The 27,907-nt window shown below is 37.3% G+C and overlaps 3 protein-coding genes across 7 annotated transcripts; 2 read left to right on the top strand and 1 right to left on the bottom strand.

The window, feature by feature from the left end:
* The first annotated feature begins 1,900 nt into the window (after nt 1-1,900).
* phf23b (PHD finger protein 23b) lies at nt 1,901-6,897 on the top strand. The gene is made up of 5 exons (XM_084403498.1): nt 1,901-2,407; nt 3,592-3,623; nt 3,707-3,799; nt 4,637-5,240; nt 5,426-6,897. Exons 1-5 carry the CDS (start codon nt 2,380-2,382, stop codon nt 5,617-5,619), a joined length of 951 nt encoding a protein of 316 aa, XP_084259624.1. The 5' UTR covers nt 1,901-2,379; the 3' UTR covers nt 5,620-6,897.
* A 98-nt stretch (nt 6,898-6,995) lies between these two features.
* Nucleotides 6,996-20,264, bottom strand: LOC311286984 (uncharacterized protein). 4 transcript variants are annotated; one of them, XM_084403504.1, is made up of 5 exons: nt 8,302-10,999; nt 7,960-8,058; nt 7,627-7,823; nt 7,364-7,427; nt 6,996-7,259 (listed from the first exon to the last, which is right to left on the bottom strand). In XM_084403504.1, exons 2-5 carry the CDS (start codon nt 8,056-8,058, stop codon nt 7,230-7,232), a joined length of 390 nt encoding a protein of 129 aa, XP_084259630.1. In that variant the 5' UTR covers nt 8,302-10,999; the 3' UTR covers nt 6,996-7,229. The 4 variants fall into 4 exon arrangements, with proteins under 4 accessions (XP_084259630.1, XP_084259627.1, XP_084259629.1 ...); XM_084403501.1 differs by adding an exon at nt 20,010-20,264 and having other exon boundaries at nt 6,996-7,427; nt 7,960-8,444; XM_084403503.1 differs by having other exon boundaries at nt 7,960-10,999.
* Nucleotides 11,802-26,883, top strand: plscr3b (phospholipid scramblase 3b). 2 transcript variants are annotated; one of them, XM_084403499.1, is made up of 9 exons: nt 11,802-12,038; nt 12,681-12,750; nt 17,684-17,893; nt 18,297-18,361; nt 19,403-19,445; nt 20,278-20,498; nt 24,796-24,957; nt 25,085-25,249; nt 25,488-26,883. In XM_084403499.1, exons 2-9 carry the CDS (start codon nt 12,738-12,740, stop codon nt 25,545-25,547), a joined length of 939 nt encoding a protein of 312 aa, XP_084259625.1. In that variant the 5' UTR covers nt 11,802-12,038; nt 12,681-12,737; the 3' UTR covers nt 25,548-26,883. The 2 variants fall into 2 exon arrangements, with proteins under 2 accessions (XP_084259625.1, XP_084259626.1); XM_084403500.1 differs by having other exon boundaries at nt 11,818-12,053.
* Nucleotides 26,884-27,907: the final 1,024 nt, after the last annotated feature.

Below are 27,907 nucleotides of genomic sequence, written 5' to 3'. Positions count from 1 at the left end.
ACTCTGGCACAGACACCACCGTCTCCGGCACTGACACCAACGTCTCCGGCACGGACACCACCGTCTCCGGAACGGACACCAACGTCTTCGGAAAGGACACCACCGTCTCTGGCACGGACACTGCCACAGACACCACCGTCTCCGGAACTGACACCAAAGTCTCCGACACAGACACCAACGTCTCCGTCACGGACACCAATGTCTCCAGAATGGAAACCACCGTCTCGGACACCTGCATGGACACCAACGTCTCTGGCACGTCTCCGCCGTCTCCGGCACGGACAAGTGCACGGACACCACCGTCTCCGGCACGGACACCACCATCTCCGGCATGGACACCACAATCTCCGGAACGGACACCAAAGTCTCCGACACAGATACCACCATCTCCGGGCACGGACACCACCGTCTCCGGCATGGACACCACAGTCTCCGGAAAGAACACCAACGTCTCCAGCACGGACACCACCGTCTCTGGAAAGGACACCACTGTCTCCGGCACGGATACCGCCACAGACACCACCGTCTCCGGAACGGACACCAAAGTCTCCGGCACGGACACCAAAGTCTCCGGAAAGGACACCACCGTCTCCGGAAAGGACACCACCGGCACGGACAACGGCACGGACACCACCGTCTCCGGCACAGACACCACCGGCACGGACAACAGCACGGACACCACCGTCTCCGAACGGACACCAACGTCTCCGGAATGGACACCAACATCTCCGGAAAGGACACCACCGTCTCCGGAAACAACACCACTGTCTCCGGCACGGACACCGCCACAGACACCACCGTCTCCGGCACGTACACCAACCACCGTCTCTGGCACGGACACCACCATCTCCGGAACGGACACCAAAGTCTCCGACACAAACACCACCGTCTCCGGCACGGACACCACCATCTCCGGAATGGACACCAACTTCTTCGGAACAGACACTGGCACGGACACCAACGTCTCGAATTATGAAAATCGAATTATTGATATAAAAAATGTACATTCTTGTAGCAATTCAGTTGTTGATATCAAGAACAGACATTTTAACTAGTGACAATTGAATTCTTGATATCGAAAATAAAGGATTTACGAGTAAGAATTGTATTTCTGATATGTGAAATTGGAATTTCAACTAGTAACAAATCAATTGTTGATATCAACAATTGAATTTAAATGGCAGCCGATGGTGACATTTCACTTATTAGAATTGTCACTCTTTCCATTCTTAAATTGAATGGCTCCACAAATAATAACATTTGAGACTTTTTATGCTATTTAAGATATTTAAGACTTTTAATGGCCTTTTGACATTATTAAGTTTTAATATTTTATTTAACGATATAGCTTTATTTAACCCGTACTAACTATTTCCTAGATTTAAATAATTTTATTTACCAGCGTCTCCTATGCAACCGCCATTTAAACAACAGTAGAAGAAGAGGCGTCTCCTGTGAACCAATGCTTCCTAGCGCCCCCTTTCCATGTAAAATGGTTATTTCATAGCAAACAGCTTCTAGCCATTCCTCTAGATTAGGTTCAATGGTAAAACGTCATTGGCAACCGACAAGAACAGGAAAGTAAAGCCTGTCTAACTAACTACTGATCTTTCTTGGATTGAAATGTCCACATATCTGCATAGAAGGATGATAGTTTATAAATGTATTATTATTAATCATGTGCACAATGCAAACACAAACCATAAGATTTGCAACAGATATACTCAATTTCCCATAAAAACAGCGACTAGCGCAATGAATCATGGGTATTGTTGTTTATTTGTCATTGCATTCAGTGCAGTCTGTCGGAAAATCTCATTGGTTGAACTACATTTCCCATTAACACTTAGGCAAATTTTACATCGCAACGGCAATTTCACCGCAAGGGGTTTCTTGAGTCAGTTGACATCGTCGACTTTGGTGAGGCGCGCCGGAGGCGACACGCACACGTAATTTTTTTTTTTTTGGGAACTTTGGTCGTTTTCCCCCTTCGTCAAAAAGGATAATCGCCCGAACGCAGAGTTTATTTATATTACTAACATTCGTTTGCAAAAAACAAAACAAAAAAAATGCTGGATCCTTGGTTTTATTATTGGTTCTTTTTCACTTGGTGGTCCGTTAGGTAATAGAAGCTGGATTATTTTTGCAACGCTTCTTGCTGACCAAAATTAAGTTAATTAATCCTTCCAGGGACTCAAGATCCAGCGATATTCCATTGGATCCGTTTGTAAAACGAAGTAAAATCGTCGTACAAGTCATTCTGATGCCCAGCTAACCAGACTATAGCTGGTCAGCCGGGGCTTGCTGCGCCCAAGCCGGGCGAAGATTGACGCTGCTTGGTGTCATCCAACTGAAGAGGATCGAGTTTATTAGGCGACAATGCTTGAAATAATGTCCGAGCACCAAGGTAAGGAAAAATCTTGACTTTGATTTTAAATATTTAAACTTTAACCATGTTGTGATAAGCAACACCCATTAACGATCAGTTTTAGCAGAGTCAGCTAACGTTAGCAGCTTTAGCAGTTAGCAGCTTTCATACTGTAGTAATTTAACATACTCTTTAGTTTATAAGTCTGCTTTCTCTAGTAAGCCTGATTCATTGCCAGTCACTCTGTACTGTATGATCGTGGTAATGTAGTAGGGGACATTTTACTTGCGCTGACGAGCTGGTTCATACAGGGATTGGCCAAGTTGCTATCTTGTGCAATGGAGTAAAATTAGTCGAGTTGATTGTAGCTAGTCGTTAAGCAGTAACTCGTATGATTCAAAAACATTGCTGATGTCCAACCACTGCTTTCTGTTTAAATGATTTAATGTGCACGTTTCCAAAACCGCAGTTACGCATCGTTGCGCATTTTGTCTTCGCCAAGTAACATTTAAACCAGCTCTGTTTTTAAAGTAACGTTAGTTGCTGCTGTTGATCATTTTAACCCGATGCCAGTTGATTGCCTTTTGTTTAATACACAGTTCGTCCTTTTATTTGATATTTTTATACCATTTGAGACAAAGATGTTGCCTTTTTAATACAGGTCACTGTGTTGTGCTTATTAGCGTTGTAGCATTTCGCTGCCTGACTGTAACCCATTGTTTTGCCGCGGTAAATGTATTGTCGATGGTGTCTGATCTCCGCTTAGCACTTATTGATTTGTTTTTTTGTAAATACTCCATAATCAACCATATATGATTTTATAAGAGTTTCCAAACCAGTTAAGTTGTCTTGACTTGTTTCGACGTCGATAATTAATGCTTAAGACACATGCTGCTGTTGCGTCCTGTTTTCTTTATCACCGGTTTAGCTTACCGTGTATGTCGCTAAATTAGTCTAGCTTTCTCCACAGTTTAAGTCCCTCAAACCGTGTGGATGTTTGGATGTAAAATGGTGCTTTGCGCACTTGAATTTTACGCCTCGATCAACAGGGTGTCGCGAGGAACAACACAGTTAGCTAGTTAGCTTACCGTCGAAAACGCACTTTTTACCAGGTTTGTACGACTGAAAACGGCACGAATCTACTCCGTGCAACGTTCTTTCGTTCAAACCTGTTGTTTAGCCACGAATTAATGTTATTCTTTCCCCTTCTTTTTGCTACATAGATTCATTACTGAAGTGCAAAGCAGAGACTCTGGTAAGTCGAACAAGGAAATTAAAAATTTCACCCTACAGATGGCAGTGCTTGTCCCAATGCTAATGATTGATGTTCATGTCCAGCCATCAGAGAGAAGAAAGAGGACAGTGGAGGACTTCAACAAGTTTTGCAGTTTTGTTCTTGCATATGCAGGTTACATCCCTTCTCCAAAGGAGGTAAGAATGGAGCATTGTTTCTCATATATGTGTGGTTTTATGTATCGAAGCCCTTGCAAAATTATTGTTCCCAAAGACCTCCAAGGGCTGCAACATTTTGACATCCATTTCAGGGCATGGAGCCTGTACTAATGTGCTAGGTAGGGTTGCACCAGCCATTCATAAGTCTCTCAGGTAAAACAAGAGCTTGTTGGTGCAATTCAGTAAATCTGTTATTTAATTCCAACCGTTACTACTGGTCTAAGGCTTCTGTAAATATCTAGTTTATACTTGGAGTTCCTTCAACTAAGTTTATTGGTGCAATGCAAAAATATTTAGGTGTGGGCAAGTTGTAACTTTGTGCCAGTTAACTGATTAATTGGCTGATAGTTTTTAAAGTCAGGAGTTTAAAAAAAAAAGTGTTGAATTTTTATGAAATTAACCATGATGACCAGCAGATGATAACAGTGATAACCTGCAGATTTACCGAGTGCAACCCAAGGGTGTCCTGTCCTGCGCCTGGAAGGCCACAGTCCTGCAGAATTTGGCTCCAACCCTAATTTAACACATCTGCACCAAGGTAATTAAGGTTTTCAGGATTGCTAGAATCTTCTGGGCAGGTGTTTTGGGACAAGTTGGAGCTAAACTCTACAGGATGTTGGCCCTCCAGGATCAGGATTGGGCACTCCTGGTTTAACCTGTACTGTCAATGTACATTTTCCTTTGAATGTCCTCTTGAACTTTTGACTGGTCTTTTGAACCTGTATTTCTAGATGTCAGTGATGGCTTTGGTGTTTTAATTCCAAATTTCATGCGATCCATCCAGATTGAGATTTGTGTGCCTGTTTCTGTCGGCAGGAAAGGCCATGGTCGGCAGCATCCTCCAGTTCTCCAAATAACTCTGGTGCTTCAGGAGAAGGCAGTGTTTTAGGTGGAGCGAGTTCTAACATGGCTCCCAGCTGGAGTCACGGCACGTCGGACTTGCACACCATCCACACCTTCGTTCGCAAGGCTCGTGCCAATAAGAGCAACAAGAGTATGCGGCGGCTCTCATCTGACAGTACCATGATGGACAAAATGCGTTTAAAAGACTCTTTCTATGAGGACCAAGTGGCCAGCAAAGCTGAACGCAAAAAGGACAAGAAGCTGAAGCGTCTTTCTCTAGGTTCAGGCGCTGGCAGTAGCAGTAGCAGTGGTGGCGAGAAACGTGCAAGGATCAAGCGCAGCAAAAACCCCAAACAGTCCAAAGCCCTTAAGAAGCTTAAGAGCTCGGCCCACAGCGAGTCAGACTCTGAGAATGGTCTCGGCCATGGAGAGGAGCATTCGGACCCGGGAGCAATGACTGAGCGCAGACTACAGGCACAGGTGAAAGAGGAGAAGGAGGAGGCCACCCAAGAGGCGGATATGAGCTCCAGTGAAGGCGAGACTTGGATAGCGGATGAAGACATAATGGTGGAGTCAGGTTAGTTTATTAGGGACCGAGGAAGATTTAGATCAGTTGTTTGTGTGTGTGTTTATCTATGTATGGTTGTGTGTGTATATTTATGTACATACACATATATATTTTTTTTTATGTGTAGGACTTAGTTTTTCTTTTGTTTTATATATATATATATTTTATTTATTTTATATATCTTTTCCTTACAGGGGACGATTCGTGGGATTTAATCACCTGTTACTGCGGTAAACCCTTTGCAGGACGGCCCATGATTGAATGTAGTCAGTGCAGCGTGTGGGTGCACCTCTCTTGCGCCAAAATTAAGAAGTCTAATGTGCCTGACATATTTAATTGCCACAAATGCAGAGACACTCGGCGGTCAAGTCAGAAAAAAGACACTTAGATGAGGGTGTTCATTCCCTCCAAGCTCTGAATGTTCCCGGTTCTCCAGTTTTTGTATCCGACACCATTTTCAGTTTCAAAATCCTTTTTTTTTTTTTCTACTTTCTTTGCATTTCTAGTTTTGGCAAATAGTTACTCATTACATTTTGCAGTCAGAGGTCTTAAATACAGATGGAGAAATAATGTTTGAATTAATCTCTTACCTCCTGAGTTGGTATTTGACCACGAGCAGTGTGAATTCTGTTTGGCTCAAATGTGACGGCTGGTTTGTAAACTATCCTTTTGTCACATCAAATTGACATTTGTTTGAAATGATTGGCTGGCACTATTTTCCTTTGTGGGAAAAGTTAGAGGGCACCGTTTCCACCCTACAGTTTCCACAAATGTGTACTATATTGGTTGTATTGATACTACAATTTAAAATAGCCTACTTAAAATCAAATAAAACTCTTCAAATTACAGGAAAATGTTGTCATGAATTTGCCAAAGATATTTCTTAGTGAACTGTCCAATTGATCATTTTTGTTTCGTTTGGATAAATGGCTTTTTTTGAAGAATAGTAGATGTATTGTGTTAGTCTGAATGCCTTTCCTGTTGGTGATCATACACCCTTTTAATTGATGTTTATGTCACACCTAAATGAACTTCAGTCAGCTAACATATATTAGATGATCAAATATAAAGAGCTATATGAGTCATTTAAGCAGGGAATCCTTTCAGTTGCAGTTATTGATATATCAAACATTAATTTCTTCTAACTCTACTGGTAATGTACAGTATGTTAACCCATGTACTTTGTCGAAGAATCTATCAGAACTGTTCAGTCTTTAATCACTTGCACAACATAGTGTTATTTTTTTCAATGTGTTAAAAGAGTTTTTGAAAGATTTCAGTTTAATAAGATGCGAAGGCTAGATTTAGGAGCTTTGCTGAAGCTGTCTTCGAATGGAATGGTTGTAATTGTTTTCAGGAATTGTTTGGGGGTTTTAAACTCTGAGAACTGGTGAAGATTACTCATTTATGCTAAGAGCTGTTTCATTTGAATTAGTTTGGAGACTATTGTTTGGATTTTTTTGTTTGTTTGTTTGTGAAGCAAGGGGGACTGGAAATCCCCATAAACCGAACATCTCTTGCTTAATGTTTCAGTCTGTAAATAGCACAGATTTTGAGAAGTGTACATATGTGAAAGTGAAGAGAAAAGCAAAGCAAAAGGTATATTTTTTGCATCTGATATCATTTTCTTTAACTACCTGAAGAAATAAAACTTTTCTTTATTGGGCTTTGAATGTCTTATTTTCCTAATCCAGCTTATTTTAATTCACAGAGACATGATGCATTTTAACATAAGCTGAAAGAACATTAGACGAGACTCGGTAGTTTATCCATTAATGTTTTATTTTGCAGCAACACCAGTACAGCGTCTGTCAGTTTGCACCCCACTAGAGGGAGCTGATGAGTTAATATTCATAAAACATAAATACAAATAAATAAGTCACAGTTCATAAACCTGAGATGCAATGACTTAATAGAAACCAAAAAAAAAAAAGAACTAAAACTACACAACATAATATATTGTCATTTTTAACGGTATATGTAATCTTGTCAGCTTGATCACTTTGCATCATACTCTCCAGGTTCCTCCTAAGGGTGGGGGACAAAAAATATTTTAACACTGATAGGATATGCAGTCTTTACTTCAAATGTATGCAGCCAAGCCACCATGGTTTTCTCGTGTCTGAAAATACCTTTCTTTTCCAAGTAGACAAGTAGGAGCTTCCAATGGGATCCAGAGGAATAGTGATCCTCCTCCTAATGGCGGAACAAAAAAAAATGTCAATTTGGGCTTAAAATCATAGAATAGCTGTTACAGAGAACTAAGAGTTTCCAAAAAAAAAACTTGAAATCAATTTACAAATTGTAAAATAAATAGAGATTGAAAATAATTATATATATATAACAAAATTATTTCAAAATGTTATATTTAATGGAATAAATACTTCCAACTGACCTCTTATCCTTGTTTTTGCGGCGGTTGCTGTTTGCCGGTTGCACGTTGATATGTTCCAAAGGGGAAAAGAAGGCAGGAGACTTAGCCGGATTGGGATCCCAGTCCCGTGTCATTTCACCTTCATTTCCTGGGAACAAGTCTGCCAGATCAGAGAGCTCATAGATGTGTGACATCTCCTGATCCGACCTGTGATTGCTCTGCAGGGAATTAGATGCATTTTTAATGTATCTGATATATTTTAAAATGCTGTATTAAAACACATCAGAACTGTATATAAATGTGTATTCTGTTGAGAAGAGGATACGTGAAGCGTATAAGTAATGTGATATTTACTCTTTTCATTCGCAGTCTGTCTGGTATCAGGAAAGCATAAAGCTCGTCCATCAAGAAGTAGACAACCAGAATAAGTAGCAAACACCTGGAGCACATCATCTGAGGGTACAACATCACACCAAATATTATATTGAGGAAAGTTATTTCAAATACTTGCTTTTACGATAAACTGTTCACAGTGAGCACAATCAGCTGATTGGAAGTTGTTTCAAACTTCTAGTTCACACAGAGTTTCTGTTGGCTCTCACTGGCCACGTGTTAAGAAAAATGTGGCAAATTCAGCTCAATGATTAGGATAAAATTCAGAATCTAATAAAAGTATATTGTGTTTCTCATATTTACCTTCTTGGTGAATTCGTCTGTCCTTTAGAAGGTTCTTCAGGGGTTGTTTGACAATCCTGCTCTGTCCTGTCTTGACTGTGTATGTTGCCTTGCCGTCCTCTTTGTCAAGGGCATGTGTGTTTTGGGTATTTGTAGACCTGAAGCTGGGGTGGGTTTATATAGGATGACCAGGAGATTATGGATAAAGGGAGTCGGTGTGTCTAGCATGACTTCACCCACCCTCCAAAAAGATTAGAACATGATAAAAGCATCATTTTGGTTGTTGTTAAAATGTTCTAGTTCAAACTCAGGTTAACAAGTTGACAAGACAGTATCTACTTCGAGGGCACCCAGAGAATATTACACTTAAAAGTCAGTATTTCATAATGACATGTGTGGGATATTCTTATGTTTCATAGTATGCACAATACATAAACTATTGATTCAAAATGTATATACATATTTACATATTGCCCTGAAAGGTGTGTAAGGCTTTAATTTAGCTATATTGTGTTAACTCCTAATTAAACAATTTTGTAAGCAAATGTGACAATGTGATTTCTGCACTTGATTTTCAAATTCTGATTGACAAAGAAAACGTTTAAAGGGTTCTGTCTGGCACTTCATATTACCTTTTAGAGGTTCCAATCATGGCATCATTTTATGGATTTAATTTTAATTAATTAATAATTAATTTTTTTTTTAATTCAATTCAAAATAACCCATTAAACATGCAGCATTATTCACTCATTTAACACATTTCTCCATTGAACCTATTGGGCACAAAGGGTTCTTCAAAACTGAGTCAAGAACTGTATAGGGTTCAATGTTATGACCAAAAACTGACAAATGGCTGATATTAAAAATCGACCATATATTCTTGAAATAAATTAATAAATATTCACAAAATAAATAAAAATTCAAATGAATCATATGCTAAGTGAATTTAGGCAAGTGGACATTCATTTTGAGATTTTCCAAAGATTGCATTTTAGTGTTATTAATTAGTGTTTTTAAAGAATTTTATTAGTAATTTTAAAATGTAAAATTTTATAATTGAATTTTTTTAAGAGTATTCCATAAGGAGTGAATCCAAATGTAAAAATGTGAGAAACTAGCATATATAGTTAAACATGTCAACCGATATAAAATGAATCTCTAATATCCGCTAATAATGGTTATGGTTCTGATATTATGCATCACTAGTAATTTTATGAGACAACTGTGCATTTTAGCTAGTTGACATTCATACAAATTCTGAATGTTCGGTCATTTGGAGACTCTGTGTGTGGCCTGTTCAGGTATCAGATAATCTTGTCTCGCCCAATTTCAGTTTCAAAACACTGGATTCTCATCCACGTACACCAGAACGGTCTCTATCTGTCTCATTAGGGATGGTCGTAGTATTAACAGAGGAAACAGAAGCAAGTAGAAAAAAAGGAGGAGAGGCCTCTGTGGATGGCCTACCAGCAGTCTTACACGTTTTCTCTTTTCCTCTTTTCCCTCCCTATCCTAATTATCGCTATTTCGGGCAACTGGGGCCACCAGACATAGACTAGCTGTTGACAGACAACCCATGGTGAAAATAAACTACCTTTACTAAACGGGGCCGCTGCAATCCGCCAAGATGTCTGTCAACAGAGATTGGGAACAAATTGTTGCCACTGATTACTCTAATTAGTGTAAAATGAGTGTGTGTGCTTATTTTTTGACAATCCCGCCTTCTCGTTTCTCCCCTATAAGTACCTAGAGTTCCAAATTTAGAACAATACAATTCCAAAGAGTCCAGTGCCAGCACCAATATAAGCGTTTTTGTGAAAATTATTTGCAGAATCAATACTTTTTTTTTTTTTTTACTATGTATGTTATTTTAGGCTGCGTATTTTCATTGTATATAACATTTATTGTAGACGCAGTAACGTTTTATCCAAAACGTTTCAAGATGATAGAGCACTTCAATTTTCAGCACTTCATTTGGCGATTCAATAAGATCTTGAGTAATATGCAGAGTTCATATTGCACTACTCTGGTTTCATCCAAGGTATGGATCAGTTTTTTCTACAGTACTGCACTACATTTGCAATTCATTAAATTGAAAATATATTTGTCTACTGGTTTACAGCTTGCTCTCAGCTTTGTCTTACGGATGTTCAGTAGGTGAAAAGTGCATGCTCTTTTTTTTCTTTTTCTTTTAGTGACTACTGTGTGTACATGCAGTCTACTAGTTATATCACAAAACAAAATGCAGAACATTAAACCAAACATTCAATTTCAACCACAGACATGACAAGGCATAACAGATAGAAACAAAATTGTTAATCTCTGTGGAAAATGCAGTCATTTAAGTTGAAAACTGAGAGCAAGATTGAAGATTTGGAGCTGATTTACTACATAGTTCTTTGTAATGCTTCGATAGACAATGTTAATCTAGTATTTTATGGTGAGTGTCTGTTTTGTAAAATCTTTCTTTACATTGTTTTCAAATGTTTCCAACATTGTTCTTATTTGTGAGTGCAATTTGTACAAAAATATTTTATTATCAAATGTCAACTGGTAAAAAAAAGTTATTTCAGTTGGCATGTGTGTGTGTATAGTAGGGATTTCCACAAGGTGGTACAATGACAAAAATATTCTTGTAACAAACATTTGACATTATCTCTGCAATGTGCTTAATTGTCTTGAATTCTCCCGTCAACAAGCAAAAATAAATATATTTTCCAAAACATACTTTATTGTAATTTTTTGCTAAACATAATTGATTATTTTTATAATTTGTTATTAATGTTTTGTATTTTTTGTATTGTTTTACTGTGAACTGTGACCGGGCATACTTTTTGAGTCTTGACATTCACATATTCACATCACATATACAAATTCACTGCCCTTTCTTTTATAAATGCTGGGTCCATAATGTGTGAAATGATTATTAAAAACAGCTAGTAATCATTGTCAGAATGGATGTGATATTTCACAGAATCTGCTCAGTTGTGCCTCCTATTGGGGGAGATAAAGATAAACACCAACGTGGTAAAGCAAATGCTTGTGACTAAAACTTCAAGTTTCTCCAACTAGCCAACATGATCAAAAGCTTTACCATGTTTGACCAATAAAAAATGTCTTGGTGAACTATTATATTTTTCATTTATCATATAAGTTATGAAAAGCTTTTACTCAAAACACCTTTTTAAGAGAAGGTCATGGTATGAGTAGTGTATCTCATTTCGGAGCAGACTGGAGGTGTTGCTGATGGTTATTTATGTATTTGGTTGTTGTGTGGTTTACACTCGTGAGTGTGTCAGGAAATGGATTCAAACGCCGCAAGTGTGTAAAAAAGCTATAGGCTGTGTGGGTATGAAATATAAGAACAAATTAAAAAGAAAATCCTCAAGTTCTTCCCATTTCTTTGTCGTTTACTGACAACACTGCAATAAACGCAGAATTGTCCTCTTTTTCTTTTAAAAGTTAATCTAGTTGCTTAATAGAAGTCTCGTGGATTTCTCAGGTTTCTAATCGAATGCGTCATAAAAGGGGAGGAGTTTGATTCATAGAGAAAACGAATGCTTCATGTTTGGGCGTAGTGTTGAAACGATAGTCTTTTTATTTTTAGCAAAAGTGTATAGCGAAAGTGAAGAAAATTATTTAAAAACTCTCTTTTTTCCATAAATCCGAATAATCACTGCGACAACAATAACTACTTTGTGGAGATTTCCCCCGAAGGTTTGTTTGCGGAGTATCAAGCCTGCCCCAAGAGCTGAGATGTAAGTGAGAGTATGGTGGGTTACATATTTATATATATGTATATTTTTTACCCTTTTTGAAGCCTCGGCTATACAGAGTAGGCTAGGTTTTAAAGAAAACGCTTTTGCAGTAATTGTGTTCGCTAAATTGTTAATTGGCTATATACAATAAATTATCTTAATTTATTTTGATTAAATAGTCTATTTTTCGAGAGACGTTTAGGGTAAGGGGTTTGGATCAGTTTCTACATTTCATTTCATTTTTCTTTTCTTTTTTTTTCGCCAATGCTTGGCAATATTTGCCGTTTTATTTTGTTTGGAAACAGTGTAGGCTACTTGACTCATAAGATAAACGCAATAATATCCGTCGCCACACCCACCTGACCTGACGTCATAGTGTTATTGCTTCAGTGTGTTTCTCGCCATCTAACAAAAAAAAAAAAAAACACAAAAAAACTAAACATGATAGTTATGGTTTAATGTTTGGCTCGAATCTTGCCCACGAATTTCCTTTAATATCCGGTTGGGTTTCCGTATTTCTTCATGTAAACCTGGGTCTTTTCATTTCAAGCTGAGCTTCTGTTCTTTTGGACCTGTTCTGCTTGTTTCCAGCGATTGTATTGTTCACAAAACAACTTCCCTACATTTTCTTCGCCCACTTAGTGATCGTGGTGCTGCTATACAGGCGTTGGCTCTGAAAATCACACATCTGTCTTCAACATGTCTGGACCAGGTAATGATGATAATAATCTGTTTATCTTCCTTGAAATGCAACAGTTTGTGGATTTGTAGTTTAGGAAATGCAGCATGTAATGATTCAAACAACCAGTGAGTTTTGCAATAGCTGCCCTACAGTACCACCTGCTGTAACTCATTGTCAATCATTGTGCTGAAAACGGTCCACACTGTCTATTTACATTTTTCCTCTTAAGTGTGATTTGTGCTGTTTCAATGAAGGTGTGAAACTGAAGGTGAAAACATTTTTCTCTAGAGGTCAGTGGGAAAGGAATGCAGGAAGTGTAGCCCTACAAAAGTGGCTGTGTTCCACATTTATGAGTTTCCACAGCTTATATGGAATGTGGGGGATGTCTGTGATCTTACACCAGGAAATGGCTGTGGCTTTAGTTTTACTTAGCTATTTTTTTCTTATTTTACAAGTTTGTCTGATGATACAAAACTGTTATCTGAAAATATGTGGTCTCTTCGGTGCCTGTTGGCCATCATAAAATGTAGAAAATCAAACACAAATAAATGTAAGTGTAGTCATGAATCATGATAGGGTGATCTAAAATCAGTCAATGCACAGTGTCTGAGCAATAACAAGCTAACATACTAGGTTTATCAAATAAAAACTACATGGTCTTTAAAACTGTCATTTTAAAAATATGATTTTCAACAACAACAAAAAAAAAAGTATATTTCCCTTTAACATTCTGCCAGTGCCAAGGTTGACCACATCACATTTGAAAGATAAAATTGGTAAAAATAATCGAGGATCTCACTCACTTGCCCAGGTTGTTATCCCTTTAAAGAAGTGATGACTGCTTTATGATATGATGTAGTTATTCTTTCAACTTTTATTTAAAGGGAAAATAGTCAAAAATAACAGGGTGGGCAATAAATTGAGGGAAAAGTCAAAGACTGATTTAATAAATTATTAAATACATTTAAAAAATAATATACATTAGAGAGAATCATTACTGATATACCCAAACTATATATAATAAATAAATAAATAAATAATAACATGTATAGTAATTGTTGTATTTATCATGAAAATGGGGTGCAGGCCTGGGGACAGGAAAAAATGGTGATATGTGGTGGTTCAAAATGCTGTAAAATCAAATTATTATTTTGATATACTTCAATATGCTTCGTTCAATTGGTGTTATTTATGATTCAGACTGGTTTAAAAATTCATATTGTTCATTATTTTAAGGCAGTAAGATCATGTTCTTTACGGGGGACACAAAATGCACCGAATCCCGGAAATGACCCAGCTCTATCATAAGGGTAAATGTATCATGCACTTAATTCAGAGCAGATGATTGTGTTCTATCTTTCTTACAAAAAAATATTCCAAGTCCTATCTATACCAGACTGCATTTTGCTGCTAAATCGGCAGTCAAGTGATTCCTTAACCCCATTAAGAGTCGTTCTTTGGAGCAACTGTGTTCTTAACAAGCTGGGGAATTCAAGATAGCTTCACCAAGCAGACTGACACTATTTAGTCCATGTTAAGAAAGTGGATCGTTCTGTTGCAAAAGAGCTTGCCTCATCCATTGTCTTGGTGAATTACTCAAGTCAAGAAATGTTTATTTAAGTAGCACTGAAAACAGGAATGGAAAGAAGGGTGTGTTCAAAAAATACAATCACAAAACATGTGATGTAAATGTCAGTGGTTTTATTAGGGACGGTCAAGGATTATGCCGTCATACTATGCAGGAAGTCTGTTTTGATGAGTGAGTTGGGGGAGGATTGTAGCTGGGCCATAAAAACTATGTTCTTAATGGAACCATCGATGGCAATAAAGAACTTTTTTATGTTTAAGAGTGTACGCACATTTTTCTTATGTTTCTCTTTTAATTTAATTGGAATAGTGGATGTCTGAAGGCAATTTATTGTGCTAGTCTGAATGATAAATGACTTGAGACTGGTTTCCCCAGCACTTAATATAATGCTTTGTGCAATGGACATGTGATTCATGAACGGTAAGATAACATGATGGAAGCAGGTTGCAATTCCACGTGGCAGGTCTGGAGAATCAAATTAGCAACGATCGAGGGCTTAGATTCAGTGTGAGCTCAGCTGGTCTGCCAGACGACCCAGAAAGCGCCCTTGCCATTTATCAGTAAGCTTCATAACTTCACCAACAAGCAATGTGTCATGAATGCGGTCCGCCACATTTCTAACCATTACTGGTTCAACAATCTCTTAATTCAGTGATTCCCCTGTGTGAGTGGTCAGTAATTGTTGTGGAAACTGCATATTAAAATAACAGTAAATTTACTTTAAATAAACTACACTTTCTCCCCTTAAGCAAAATGTCTGCAAGCCTGTTTTGAAGACCTCAGGCGTATTGATGCACGCCAGGTTCTTCTCTCTGCTGGTAGTGAAAGGCACTGTTGTTTCTTTGCCCCATGGCTGTCAGTCTTGAATAGACACAGTTAGACACATTGAATAGTTTTATTTATTTATTTTGCAATGATTTGCATTTTTTTTTTTTTTTTCTGTCTCAGTGTCTAGGTAGGAAATATAATAATTTGTGATCATACATGTATGATTGTGGAGGTACACTATTTAATAGACAACATCCTTAATGCTGAGTCTTCAAAGGCTTCTCTCAATGGCCCCATAATGTTGGATAGCAGATATGTGGTTTGGTTTTAGAAGTCAGCAATCTATCACAAAGCCAGCACCTTTCAAATAATGTCCCATGATGCTAAGGGTTGTGCCTCAACAGCACCTGAATGAGAGACCTTTGTGATGAAAGAGCTTTATTCCATTCAGAATCATTCCACCCCCAAAAGGCTGGTGAAAGATTTGAATATTTCAAAAGCTGAGCTTTTTCGTAGGAAAATGGCAGGTCTGGATTTGTGAGAGGGTTAGACGAATCAAATATTAAGCGACACCTGCAGTGTTCACTCTTGGGATACACTACCGTTTAAAAGTTTGGGGTTGTTTTTTGAAAAAAGTATCTTATGCTCACCATTTATTTGATAAAATACAGCACAAACATTAAAATAACTGTTTTCTATTTATATATATATATATATATATATATATATATATATATATATATATATATATATATATATATATATATATATATATATATATATATATATATATATATATATATATATATATATATATATATATATATATATATAATGTATCCCTGTGATTGCAAAGCAAATTTTTGCCATCGGGAGCCAGTCTTCAGTGTCATGATTCTTCAGAATCATTCTAATATGCTGATTTAGAGCTCAACAAACATTTCTTACTGTTACCAATGTTAAAAACAGTTGTACTGCTTAATATTTTTGTGGAAACAATGGTACATTTTTTCAGGATTCTTCCATAAGTAGAAAATTCAAAAGAACAGCATTTGTTAAAAAAGAAATAAAAATGTTGTAACTGTGTAAAAGTCTTTAGTGTCACTTTGATTCATTTAATGCATCCTTTTTTTAATAAAAGTATTAATTTCTCAACAACAACAAAACTTTTGAGTGGTTGTGTAGATGGGTGCAAGTAAAGAATTATCCTCTATTTGGCTCAATATTGCTACATCGTTATCAAGAAACTACAAGATTTATAATCTTGAAAAAAATGTGTATACGAGAACAGTTTGCTCTCTGGTAGAGAGAGAGATCCAACTGGATGTATTGTTGAACTGCTTTTCTGATGGGGTTCTTTGATGATGGTGTTCAAAAGTATGCTAGAACTTATTCTCAAAAATAATATTATATAATTTGAGGTTGTAATACTTTTGCATGCAACCTGTATTGCTAACTCAGAGAAACTGGGCCTTTAAAAACCAAACAAAAAAAAAATACATCAGAAAAGGTGCTTTGTATATAAGATGCTTTGCCATGGGCCTTCATTATTTATGATAAAGTTTTAAGGGTTGCAATTTGAGGTAATGATTTTTGATTAATTATATATTTTAATCAAATAAAGTTTGTTATACAGAAATGAATGAAATATTTGTCCTAATTGCTGATGCTCAGTTAATGCCTCATATTCATCTACTTTATATGTCTGTAAAAAACATTGTGTGGTTGTTGTAAAAGAGCTGATGTGATTAAATATTTACCATCTTCTCTATTTCACAATTACATGCATTGTTCATGATGTTCTTATAATGACTGCAAATAGTCAATATTGTTACAATTAATTATTCATGACCCTTTCTGTTATGGGTGGCTATTTTTGTTTTTCCCATTGGAATGCCTAACATGCACGCTGCAGTCTAAAATAGATCCAGTCCACAGAACATGGGAGGCCTGCATTAACCATCTCAAATCTGATCATACAAGAATTACCCAGCATACATGCATACTTCTGTGTGTCTCTATTTATTGATTGAAAGAGAATAAATCGGTCAGTTGTTCCAGTCATTTTACAATCCACTGCATACCAACTCCGATCATATCCCAGTGATTAGACATGGTGTTGGGATTTTCATTGACAGCTTGAATGGAAGAATACATTCCAAGTCTTCAGGACTTTCTACAGCGTTTCAGGACGTCTGTTTATGATTAAGACTAAAAAGAGGTTGACTTATACAAAGTATCAAAGTACAGGCGGGAGTAAATCAACAACCGAGTAGCTCAAAGACTATAATGTGGAGAGTTTCTGACTTGAAGCCACAATCTTAAAGAGACATACAAACACGAAACCAACTCCATAATCTGCACAAAAACATCCCCGTTAATGACATAACACAGCACAAATCTAGCAGACTTGCATGTACCAAATGTGTGATTCAAACAAACAACTAAACAAAAAGCCAAGACCAGATACTGTATCTTATGATTTAAACTTTGTTCCCTCCAGATTTTTACATCATTGCTTAATATTTCTTTTCATAGTAAAGCTAAATAAGCAGTATACTAACATGATGGTTTTCTCTCTTTGCTTTCGAAATTGTGTTAAACCAGGCTACCCATCTCCACACCAGCCTCCGTATCCCATGCCCCAGCCAGGCGGACAATCCATGCCCCCCTATCCCATGGGAGGTTATGGAGATCCAGGATATGTGGCCCCACCTGCAGGGTTTCAAGTAGGGTACCAGCCAGTTCCAGATCAGCCAGTCATGTATCAGCCTGGTCCAGTTAGTCCAGCATTGCACCAGGGCCAGCCGTATGGAGGTAAACATGTCTAATTTGTACTTAATTTACAAATACGTTTTAAAAAAACCGGTGGTAGGTAAAAGGTTAATGTACTATTATCCTATTATATATATATATATATATATATATATATATATATATATATATATATATACATTATATATTAGTATATAATATTCTATACTTAAGATATATTAATGTATGTGTTTGTGTATGTATGTATAATGTATGTATATGTACTTAAGCTAATATTTACAAATCATTGCTGAAATAATTGTAATAGTACGGATTCAATGAAAATGTGCTGTTTTTCTAGTATCTACACATTCTAATGAACTTTAATACTATGAAGACAATGCAACGCATTTTTTGCATTATGCAAGCTGACTAATTGTGATGTGCCTTTATCAACCTTCTCTAGCACCTGTAGCTCCACCAGTGTCAGTGCCTGCTGGAGTACCACCTGGTCTGGAGTACCTCACTCAGGTAGGCCATGTCTTTTGGTACATTAAAGTCATGTCGGAAAGATCGTATTTACGAGTTGAACTCCCATGAATGCCACCACAATGTCATAGTTCTGATTCTGGGAATCTTGGGATTTTTTTACTCTGTGCCAAGAGTTTCTAAAGCCCCTTTCACACAGCGCGTTGATCCCGGGAAATTGCTGTAAAATTGCTAGAATGCCTTCTGTGTGAACGCAAACACGTCCCGGGATTGATGCCCGGATCAATGCCGGGATGGGGACCTAGTAGCATTGCCAGGATCAGTCCCAGGACGCATCCTGTGTGAACAAAAGCCAGGACCAATGCCGTATTACAGGTATTTTGTTGCTCTTAGAAGAAAGTTTGTGTTCGTCATCAACAAAGAAAGAACGAAAGAATGTCTGCAAGCAGAGACCAGGGAGCTCCTTACTATCCACGCTGAAGCTGAGATCGTTCGCCAGCTTTGTGGAACGGTACGTTAATGTACGACCGAATCCGGAAAAAAATGCTTGAGCGTGGTTTCTCGAGATCGAAAGCGCAGATCATTAGTAAACTTAAGATGCTGCGTAAAAAAAATCCACCAAGTGCACGACTACAATGGAAAGAGCGGTAGCGAAAAATTAGACTGGCCTTTCTACAACACATCCTGACGTCAAGTGTCTTTACAGGATCTTTACGGGATGTGTGTGAACGCACTCACAGATTCCGCAAAATCACTGGCAGTGTGAATGAACCAAAATCAATGTGTTTTCCAGAATATCTGTGCAAGGGGCTTAAGTTGGGAGGCGTGTCAGTGTGTAAGCATGGTGAACACAATAGATGCTGCGTCTGTAGTTGATGATAAACTGTTGAAATGTATGAAATTACTATTATTTTATTTACAATAAAAAATATTACAAATATAATACCTTCAAAAATGTATTATCTTCACAAAACAAACCTGATGAGCATTCATTATTCATCTTTTTATAGAAGGGGAGTTTGTAGGAAAGGTACATCGCTATCTTTCTTGTTTCTTGTTACTAGTATATTCTTTGCATTTCAGATTGACCAGATCCTTATTCATCAGAAAGTGGAGTTGTTAGAGGGTAAGTCTTTTTGTTTATTATGTATATGTAGTTGAAGCTGTTTACTATATTTCAGTGCAGTAATGTGCATTAAAGCACATTCTGTCCGTTTCTATTTTTTAACCCTGAGACAATTTTATTCACTGTTGCTTTTTTGCTACACTTTTTTTTAAACCAGAGACTTAAAGGAACCGTATGTAAGAAATGTATTTCAATTAATCATAAAATGGCCCTGATATGTCACTAGACATTAAGAAATCATGTTCATTTCAAATACTTAGATCGCTGACAACAGTAGTCCGGCCAGTCATTTAAAAGTGAAGTTGCAGCCCTCAACTGATGTTGATGTTGTCATGTTGTGTTTTGGCTTGATGCCCCACCCTCCACCTATCTACTAATCACGAAGTCAGTAGTGTTTCGGCATCCGGGTTGCCAGCTCTGCTCTAGTTACCACAGCTGCAGCTACAAACGTGTCGGATAAAACATGTCTAATGTTACGAAACCTAAAAGACCTCGTTATGAATCCGAAATACGCAAAACATCTCTCATGAAGCATAAACATAATTAACAGAAAAAAAAACTTACTGTGTAGGACTCGTCACTTGCCATTGGAAGCTCCTTGTAGCAGCCTACGTTCCTGCTGGATCCTGCAGCCTAACTGGCAACCTCGAGTCAGGGGAAAGAGGGAGGGGGGAGGGGATACACCGCTCTACAGTAATTTGAAAGTGATTGCAGTACCAGTTTTGGCCACAATCTTACATACGGTTCCTTTAAACTAGAGACTTGTTTTAACTCATAGTTTAATTGTAAACTTTTTTTTCAACTTCTCTGCATAATTTTCGGTCCTCTACAGCAATCATTGGCTTTGAGACCAATAACCAGTATGAGATCAAGAACAGCCTCGGTCAAAAGATCTTCTCTGCCAAAGAAAAAAATGATTGCTGCACACGCAACTGCTGTGGTGCCCTGCGCAGCTTTGACATGAAGATCAAAGACAACACTGACCGAGAGGTCATTCGACTCATCCGACCTTTCCGTTGTGTCTCCTGTTGGTGCCCCTGCTGCCTGCAAGAGGTATGGCTAACAGACAAGTCATATCAAAGCTAATGTAAGGTTAACCCTAGATTGCATAAAGTGAGTGTGTTGAATTATGACTCAACACAGTATTTTTGGATTAATGTTTTGTCAATAATAATGTAAGGGAATTACAGTTAAGCCACATAAAGAGACCAGTATGCTTAAAGGAGAACTCTGGTCAATTTTAACATTAGGCTCATTTTTTTGTACATTTGGAGTGCTGTCAATACAGAGAACAACGACAAAAATCGGGGTTGCCTACACCGAGTTATTCTATTTTTAAAATTTGCACCCTGTTGACTTCAATGGGGCAAGTAGTAAACCTGCTTTTAGCCTCTTGACATCCTTGATGTGTCATTACAAGTGCACAGAAAATGTGAGTGATTCCTTCTGAGTGAACACGAGTGAATCTGACTGCAGTAGATGTGAAAGATATGTATAAAAATGATGTTATTTAAGCCAGCGCAAATACCTGTGTTTACATCCTGTTTTCGGTTGAAGTCCAAAGTAGTCGATTGCCGAGTTCACGCGCATAGGTTTAGTTGCTATGATCATGCGCGTGAACTCGGGAAAAATAATGGGCGTGTCACTCGTAACTTTAGGACTCCTAATTTTTTTGACTAAGAGTAATTCACAAAGCATTTTAGCCCTAAAAGTAGCACCTAAGCCTGGGACAGCTTAAAAGAAGTCGAGAGGACTCCTAACTCACTAAGACCTATTCACAAACCGCTTTTTGTGGCATTTCACGTTGCGATGTTTTGAAATGCGTGTGCGGCGGCTACAGGAGCTTCCAGTCGCGAGGGAACAATTTTGCATTGTAGGCATAACTAGGGATGCAGTAACGCCACCAACAACAACCAAAACTAGGCTACTCATTGCATGTAAACTAATTGTAATGTTTCATTGTGAATCAAATTAAAATGTTCTTCTCTCAAACGTAGGCAGAGGCATATACATGTAGTGACAGATTAATTCAATAATGTTGCAAAGATATTGCATCAATCCATATGTTTCATTAGGCTACTAGGCTATTTGTTTTGCCTTACTCTTTATTCATTTAGGCTATTTATTCAGTTATTCATCATTTTCCGTCCTTCGCACTACTTGTGCAGCGCACGTATTCTCAGACCTGTCACCTGTCACTCATCATCGTAGGGGAGGGGTTTGGAATCATTCCCGCGTTACAATCATCAGCCAATCAAGGTGGTCACTTCAGTCAAGCTCGTGCATGAGTAATGATGTCATCCATAGCAACAAAGACTCACTCTTAGTTTAGGAGTTGTCATTTTTCTTTACTAAGAGTAGGTCTGAAAGGCGTTGTGAATAACTTTTAAGAGAAAACTCCTAGCTAAAATCTTTTAGTGCGATTTAGGAGTACTCCTAGTGGTAAGATAAAATGCTTTGTGAATACGGCCCCAGAAGTCAAAGTTGAAGTTCAATCATTTGACAGAGTTCACTGAAGACAAAGTTCCCCACACTTGCAGAGGTCATAGAAAATGAGTAAGAGGACCCAGCCTCGAACTGACTTAAAGGGGTGGTTGATTATGATTTCACTTTTCTAACTTTAGTTAGTGTGTAATGTTGCCGTTTGTACATAAACAACATCTGCAAAGTTACGACGCTCAAAGTTCAAAGCAAAGCGAGATATTTTATTTTTAAAGAAATCGTTTTTTAAGGACTACAACAAACGGCTGGTTGGGACTACACGACATTCCTCCCGGGGAATAAAAAATCATTTAGTTATGTTAGTTAAAGGGATAGCTCACCCAAAAATGAAAATTCTGTCAGTAATTACTCACCCTCACGTTGTTCCAACCCGTAAGACCTTCGTTCATCTTCAGAACACAAATTAAGATATTTTTGATTAAATCTGAGAGCTGGATCACTCCTCCATAGGCTTCTAAGGGATTGAAACTTGCCGGCCCAGAAAAGTTATTAAAGACATCGTTAAAATAGTCCAAGTGACTACAGTGGCTCAATCTTAAGTTTATCAAGCGACGAGAATACTTTTTGTGCGCAAAAAGTAAACAAAAATAACGACTTTATTCCACTATTCATTTCCTTCTCTGTGGGCCTCGAGTGCGTTCACATAGTGTAATAGCGCAGCGCTTCTGTGTTGTACGTCACACGTAGGCTCACTATTGGCCGATGCTGGTCATGTGTGTGATGCGTGTGACGTACAACACAGAAGCGCTGCGCTATTACACTACGTGAACTCACTCGAGGCCCAGAGAGAAGGAAATGAATAGTTGAATAAAGTCGGGGTTTTTTTGTGCACAAAAAGTATTCTCGTCGCTTGATAAACTTAAGATTGAGCCACTGTAGTCACTTGGACTATATTAACAATGTCTTTAATAACTTTTCTGGGTTAATAACGTTTCAATCCCTTAGAAGCCTATGGAGGGGTGATCCAGCTCTCAGATTTAATAAAAAAATATCTTAATTTGTGTTCCGAAGATGAACGAAGGTCTTGCGGGGTTGGAACAACATGAGGGTGAGTAATTACTGACAGAATTTTCATTTTTGGGTGAACTATCCCTTTAAGTCTCAAAAACCTGAAATGTTTAAATCTAATCACTATATAGGATCTGGGGCCGTATTCACAAAGCATTTTATCTTACCACTAGGAGTACTCCTAAATCGCACTAAAAGATTTTAGCTAGGAGTTTTCTCTTAAAAGTTATTCACAACGCCTTTCAGACCTACTCTTAGTAAAGAAAAATGACAACTCCTAAACTAAGAGTGAGTCTTCGTTGCTATGGATGACATCATTACTCATGCACGAGCTTGACTGAAGTGACCACCTTGATTGGCTGATGATTGTAACGCGGGAATGATTCCAAACACCTCCCCTACGATGATGAGTGACAGGTGACAGGTCTGAGAATGCGTGCGCTACACAAGTAGTGCGAAGGACGGAAGATGATGAATAACTGAATAAATAGCCTAAATGAAGAGTAAGGCAAAACAAATAGCCTAGTAGCCTAATGAAACATATGGATTGATGCAATATCTTTGCAACATTATTGAATTAATCTGTCACTATATGCCTCTGCCTACGTTTGCAAAGAGAAGAACATTTTAATTTGATCCACAATGAAACGTTACAATTAGTTTAAATGCAATGAGTAGCCTAGTTTTGGTTGTTGTTGGTGGCGTTATTGCATCCCTAGTTATGCTTACAATGCAAAATTGTTCCCTCGCGACTGGAAGCTCCTGTAGCCGCTGCGTACGCATTTCAAAACATCGCAACGTGAAATGCCACAAAAAGCTGTTTGTGAATAGGTCTTAGTGAGTTAGGAGTCCTCTCGACTTCTTTTAAGCTGTCCCAGACTTAGGTGCTACTTTTAGGGCTAAAATGCTTCATGAATTACTCTTAGTGAAAAAAATTAGGAGTCCTAAAGTTACGAGTGACACGCCCATTATTTTTAGGAGTTGCTCCTAAATTCGCCAGTTAGGAGCTACTTTTAGCCTTAAAATTCTTTGTGAATACGGCCCCTGATCTTTGTGTTGGGTTTCAGCTAGTGACCCATCTAAAGGACATGTTGTGTGATCTACTACTGACAGGAACATGTGTGTGACTTATGAGTTATAAATGGCATAGAGTCCGTATGGACCTAAACAATGAGTCTGACAGTCTCTGGTCAACAGTCACACTGTTTATTTAGTTTAAATGTTACACTACTGTGCAAAAGTTTAAGGTCCGTAAACTTTTGAAAGAAATTAATTCAGCAAGGATGTTACATTGATCAAAAGAGACAGTAAAGACATCTATAATGTTAAAAATATTAATATTTCAAAATAAATGCGGTTCTTTCTATTCATCTAAGAATCCTGAAAAAATTTATCACAGTTTCCACAAAACTATAAAGCAACACAGCTTTTTCCAAAATTGATTAAAAAAAATTATAATAAATGTTTCTTGAGCACCAAATCAGCATATTAGAATAATTTCTAAAGGATCATGTGACACTGAAGACTGGAATAATGTTGCTGAAAATTCAGCTTTTCCATCACAGGAATAAATATAATAAAAATAAAAATATATTAAAATAGAAAAGTTATTTTACTGTGTAATAATATTTCACAATATATTTTTAGTGTTTTTGACATTTTCAGTCGAATAAATGCAGCCTTGGTGAGCATAAGAGACTTCTTTCAAAAACCTTTAAGAACTTTACCGGCACACATAGCTATTAGCTTAAAAATCTTTTTGGGCATTGTTATACATTTTATAATTTGTTATGTATATACTGTAAATAACAATGTCTTCTTTTGAATATGTCACCTTCAGATGGAGGTTCAGGCCCCCCCTGGAACGACCATAGGGTATGTGAAGCAGGACTGGCACCCCTGTTATCCAAGATTTTCCATCCAGGGGCCCAACAAGGAGACTATGATGAAGCTCGAGGGACCCTGCTTGGCATGTAACTGCTGTGGTGATGTGAACTTCGAGGTAGCTATTTAGAATTGGATTGAAATTGAAATTCAAAGGCAGACGTTATTATGACACCAAGCAAAATCTTTGCAAATCAAGCAAAAGCTGGTGGGTTCTCACCATAAAGTCTTATTTCTGTCTTTAGCTCAAAGGCAAAGACGGTAGTGGGAAGCCTATTGGTCGAATCAGTAAGCAGTGGAGCGGCCTGTTAAAGGAAGTCTTCACTGACACCGACAACTTTGGCATTCAGTTCCCTCTGGACATGGATGTTAAGATGAAGGCTGTACTTTTGGGCACTTGCTTCCTTATTGTGAGTATTAAACTAACAACACATTTAATGATCCACACATTAGATGGTAGTCTGAAGTGCTTGGTATTGCCTTAGAGGGCATTCCAGTATGCATAAGAGCACAGATCGTTTACCATTATGCAACTACGATCAATATAAAAATATAGAATAAAATACAAATCACATAGACTAGAACACATTCTTCCCCACTGGATATCTGTTCTGACTCTTTGATTCTGTTCTCTTTTTCTTTTCATAGGATTTCATGTTCTTTGAAAAAGTTGGAGACACAAACCAGCGTAATACTGTGTTCTCTTAGAGCTCCTGAAAGGTTACTTATAAAGGAACATATGTTCAACTAACTCGCATCACTTTGCAAACATTTCAGGTCTTTTTTAAACTTCTGAAATTCCCACAGTCTGTGGATGTCCTCTAAGTCTGGACTTCCTTTATTTCCTGTGTTTTCTTAAGTAACCAAACCTTATAGAAAACTGCCACTGCAGTGAACCCGAAGGACATGTTCATGGTCATTTTATAGTGATCACATGACCAGCAATATTTACAGTGACAGCCGAAGTATCATGAGTAACTGTTCACTGGTGCCTTTAAAACTAGTCATTGCCTAAGAATAAATCACTGAACAAATTACTGTTACAGCGCAAGCAGCTAACATTTGTATGTTTTTGTCAAGTTTTTTTCTTAGAAATATACCACATCCATGTTTTTTTTTTTTATTCTCATACATAAAGTATATTTTTCTGTCTTTTAGAAGGAAATTCACTTTTATTGTGCTAAATGCAAAGCATTTTTGACATTGTACACAAATGTTCCTACACAGCCAAATAATGCATGATGAAGTGGGCAGTACAACTATCAAGTTAAACAACCAAGTAGTTGCATGGTTTTCTGTGTGTATGTTACTTAAAACTGGTAGAAAGCCAATTTGTATTGACTAGTACAGTTTTTTCAGTGTGTGAAGAAATAGTGTCCTACTTGGACTTGGAAAACCAGCTTCCCATTGAACCGCTCTCAAATCTTAGGATCTTAAATATTAAATGTTTGCCAATTAAATAAATAAATGAGTAGCTTGAAATACAAAACAATTCAGGAAATTATTCTAAAAACTATTAAGTAAAACTATTAAGTCTCTTTATTTTCTCGTTACATACCATATGGCAATGTTTTTGTCCTGGTTTGCTATATAGAGACTAGCCTTCTATCAATATGGGAATATATTAAATATAGATAACAATATAAAAATATGCAGAGTGAGCAGTGTTAACACTTTTTGTTAAACGTCTGTGTTTTGGTCACTATTTTCCTTAAACTTTGATATTTTCTCACATTATACACTGCAAATGAAAGTTGTTCTCTAAAGTAAGTAGGCTACCACTTACATTGTTACATACATTGTAACATTAATAGTTAGACATCAGTTTAAAATTTTTGTACACAATTTTTCTATGTTAATCACATTTACCACCACGGTAGCTAATTACTAACTGGTTCAACTGACAGTTACAAAACACCCTGGTCTACCTATCCATAATCAATATACATATGTGTCGTTTTGTCTATGTGTTTGTATTCATTTCTATAATATGCGATATTAGTGTAACATCATAAATAATAAACGTATAATATTATGTTGGTGATTTGTGTGTTTTTTATGACTGGATCTAGGAAAAGTTCTAAAACAGGCATATTGGTGCACTGTAAAAAAAAAACCATACCCAGCTTGTGTTTAACCCCATAATATGTACCTAAATAAAGGACTTAAGATGTGAGTCAAAGCTAAAATAACTAACATTTACAATACTTATACCTTAAAAAAACAAATCATCTGTATCAATCTTTTTAAACAAAACAAGAATGTTTCTTAATGTTTATCTCTATACACACATACATACAAACATACACACAAAGGAGACAGTGCGACAACATTTTTTGATGTCAACAAGATGCTCTTGTACAACCGGTTAACCTTCATCAGTCGATCTAATAAAAAAAATCACCTTGCACCTTTCTCAGGTTGTTAATTTGAATATGTAAGAAAAGGGGAGGGATACTATAAAAACTGAAAGTACAAGTGCATATATAATGCCACAAACATTTGTGTTTGTATATGCATACGCTAAACGAAAGGAAATCACAAAATATTATTAATTCCTTTATCCTAACAATCCAACACCAAGGAACTGGGCTTTTTCGTGGAGCATCCTGAGGTCAGACTGTGCAGAGTTTTAATAGGTAAGGGATCATTTACCATTGGTCTTTGTAGTTGTTGGAAATCATACTACTGTGTCTGGCTTCATTTGGACACAATTTTGTGTAAAAATGTATTTATTTATTTTCCCTCCATCACCACAGAGGTCGTGCTGCTTCTGGTGATTGTGCAGTCAAACAGACTTGTCTTCGAAATGTCAGAACCAGGTACTGACGGTTTATTCGTTTTAAATAATTATGGTAACACTTTACAAAAAGGTCTCATTTGTTACCATTAACTAATGCATTAAGTAATGTGAAATAACAAGGATCACTATGGTTTTAACTTTTATTAACCTTTCTTAATGTAACTTATTAAAAATGTTCACATTTATGTTAGTTCACTTGCATTAACTAATGTTAACAGATACAACTTTTGATCTTAAAAATGCATTACTGAGACTAATAAATGCT

The sequence above is a fragment of the Rutilus rutilus genome, assembly GCF_951802725.1.
Source record: "Rutilus rutilus genome assembly, chromosome: 3".
Classification (NCBI taxonomy): domain Eukaryota; kingdom Metazoa; phylum Chordata; class Actinopteri; order Cypriniformes; family Leuciscidae; genus Rutilus; species Rutilus rutilus.
This window is presented reverse-complemented; position numbering and strand designations above follow the sequence as displayed.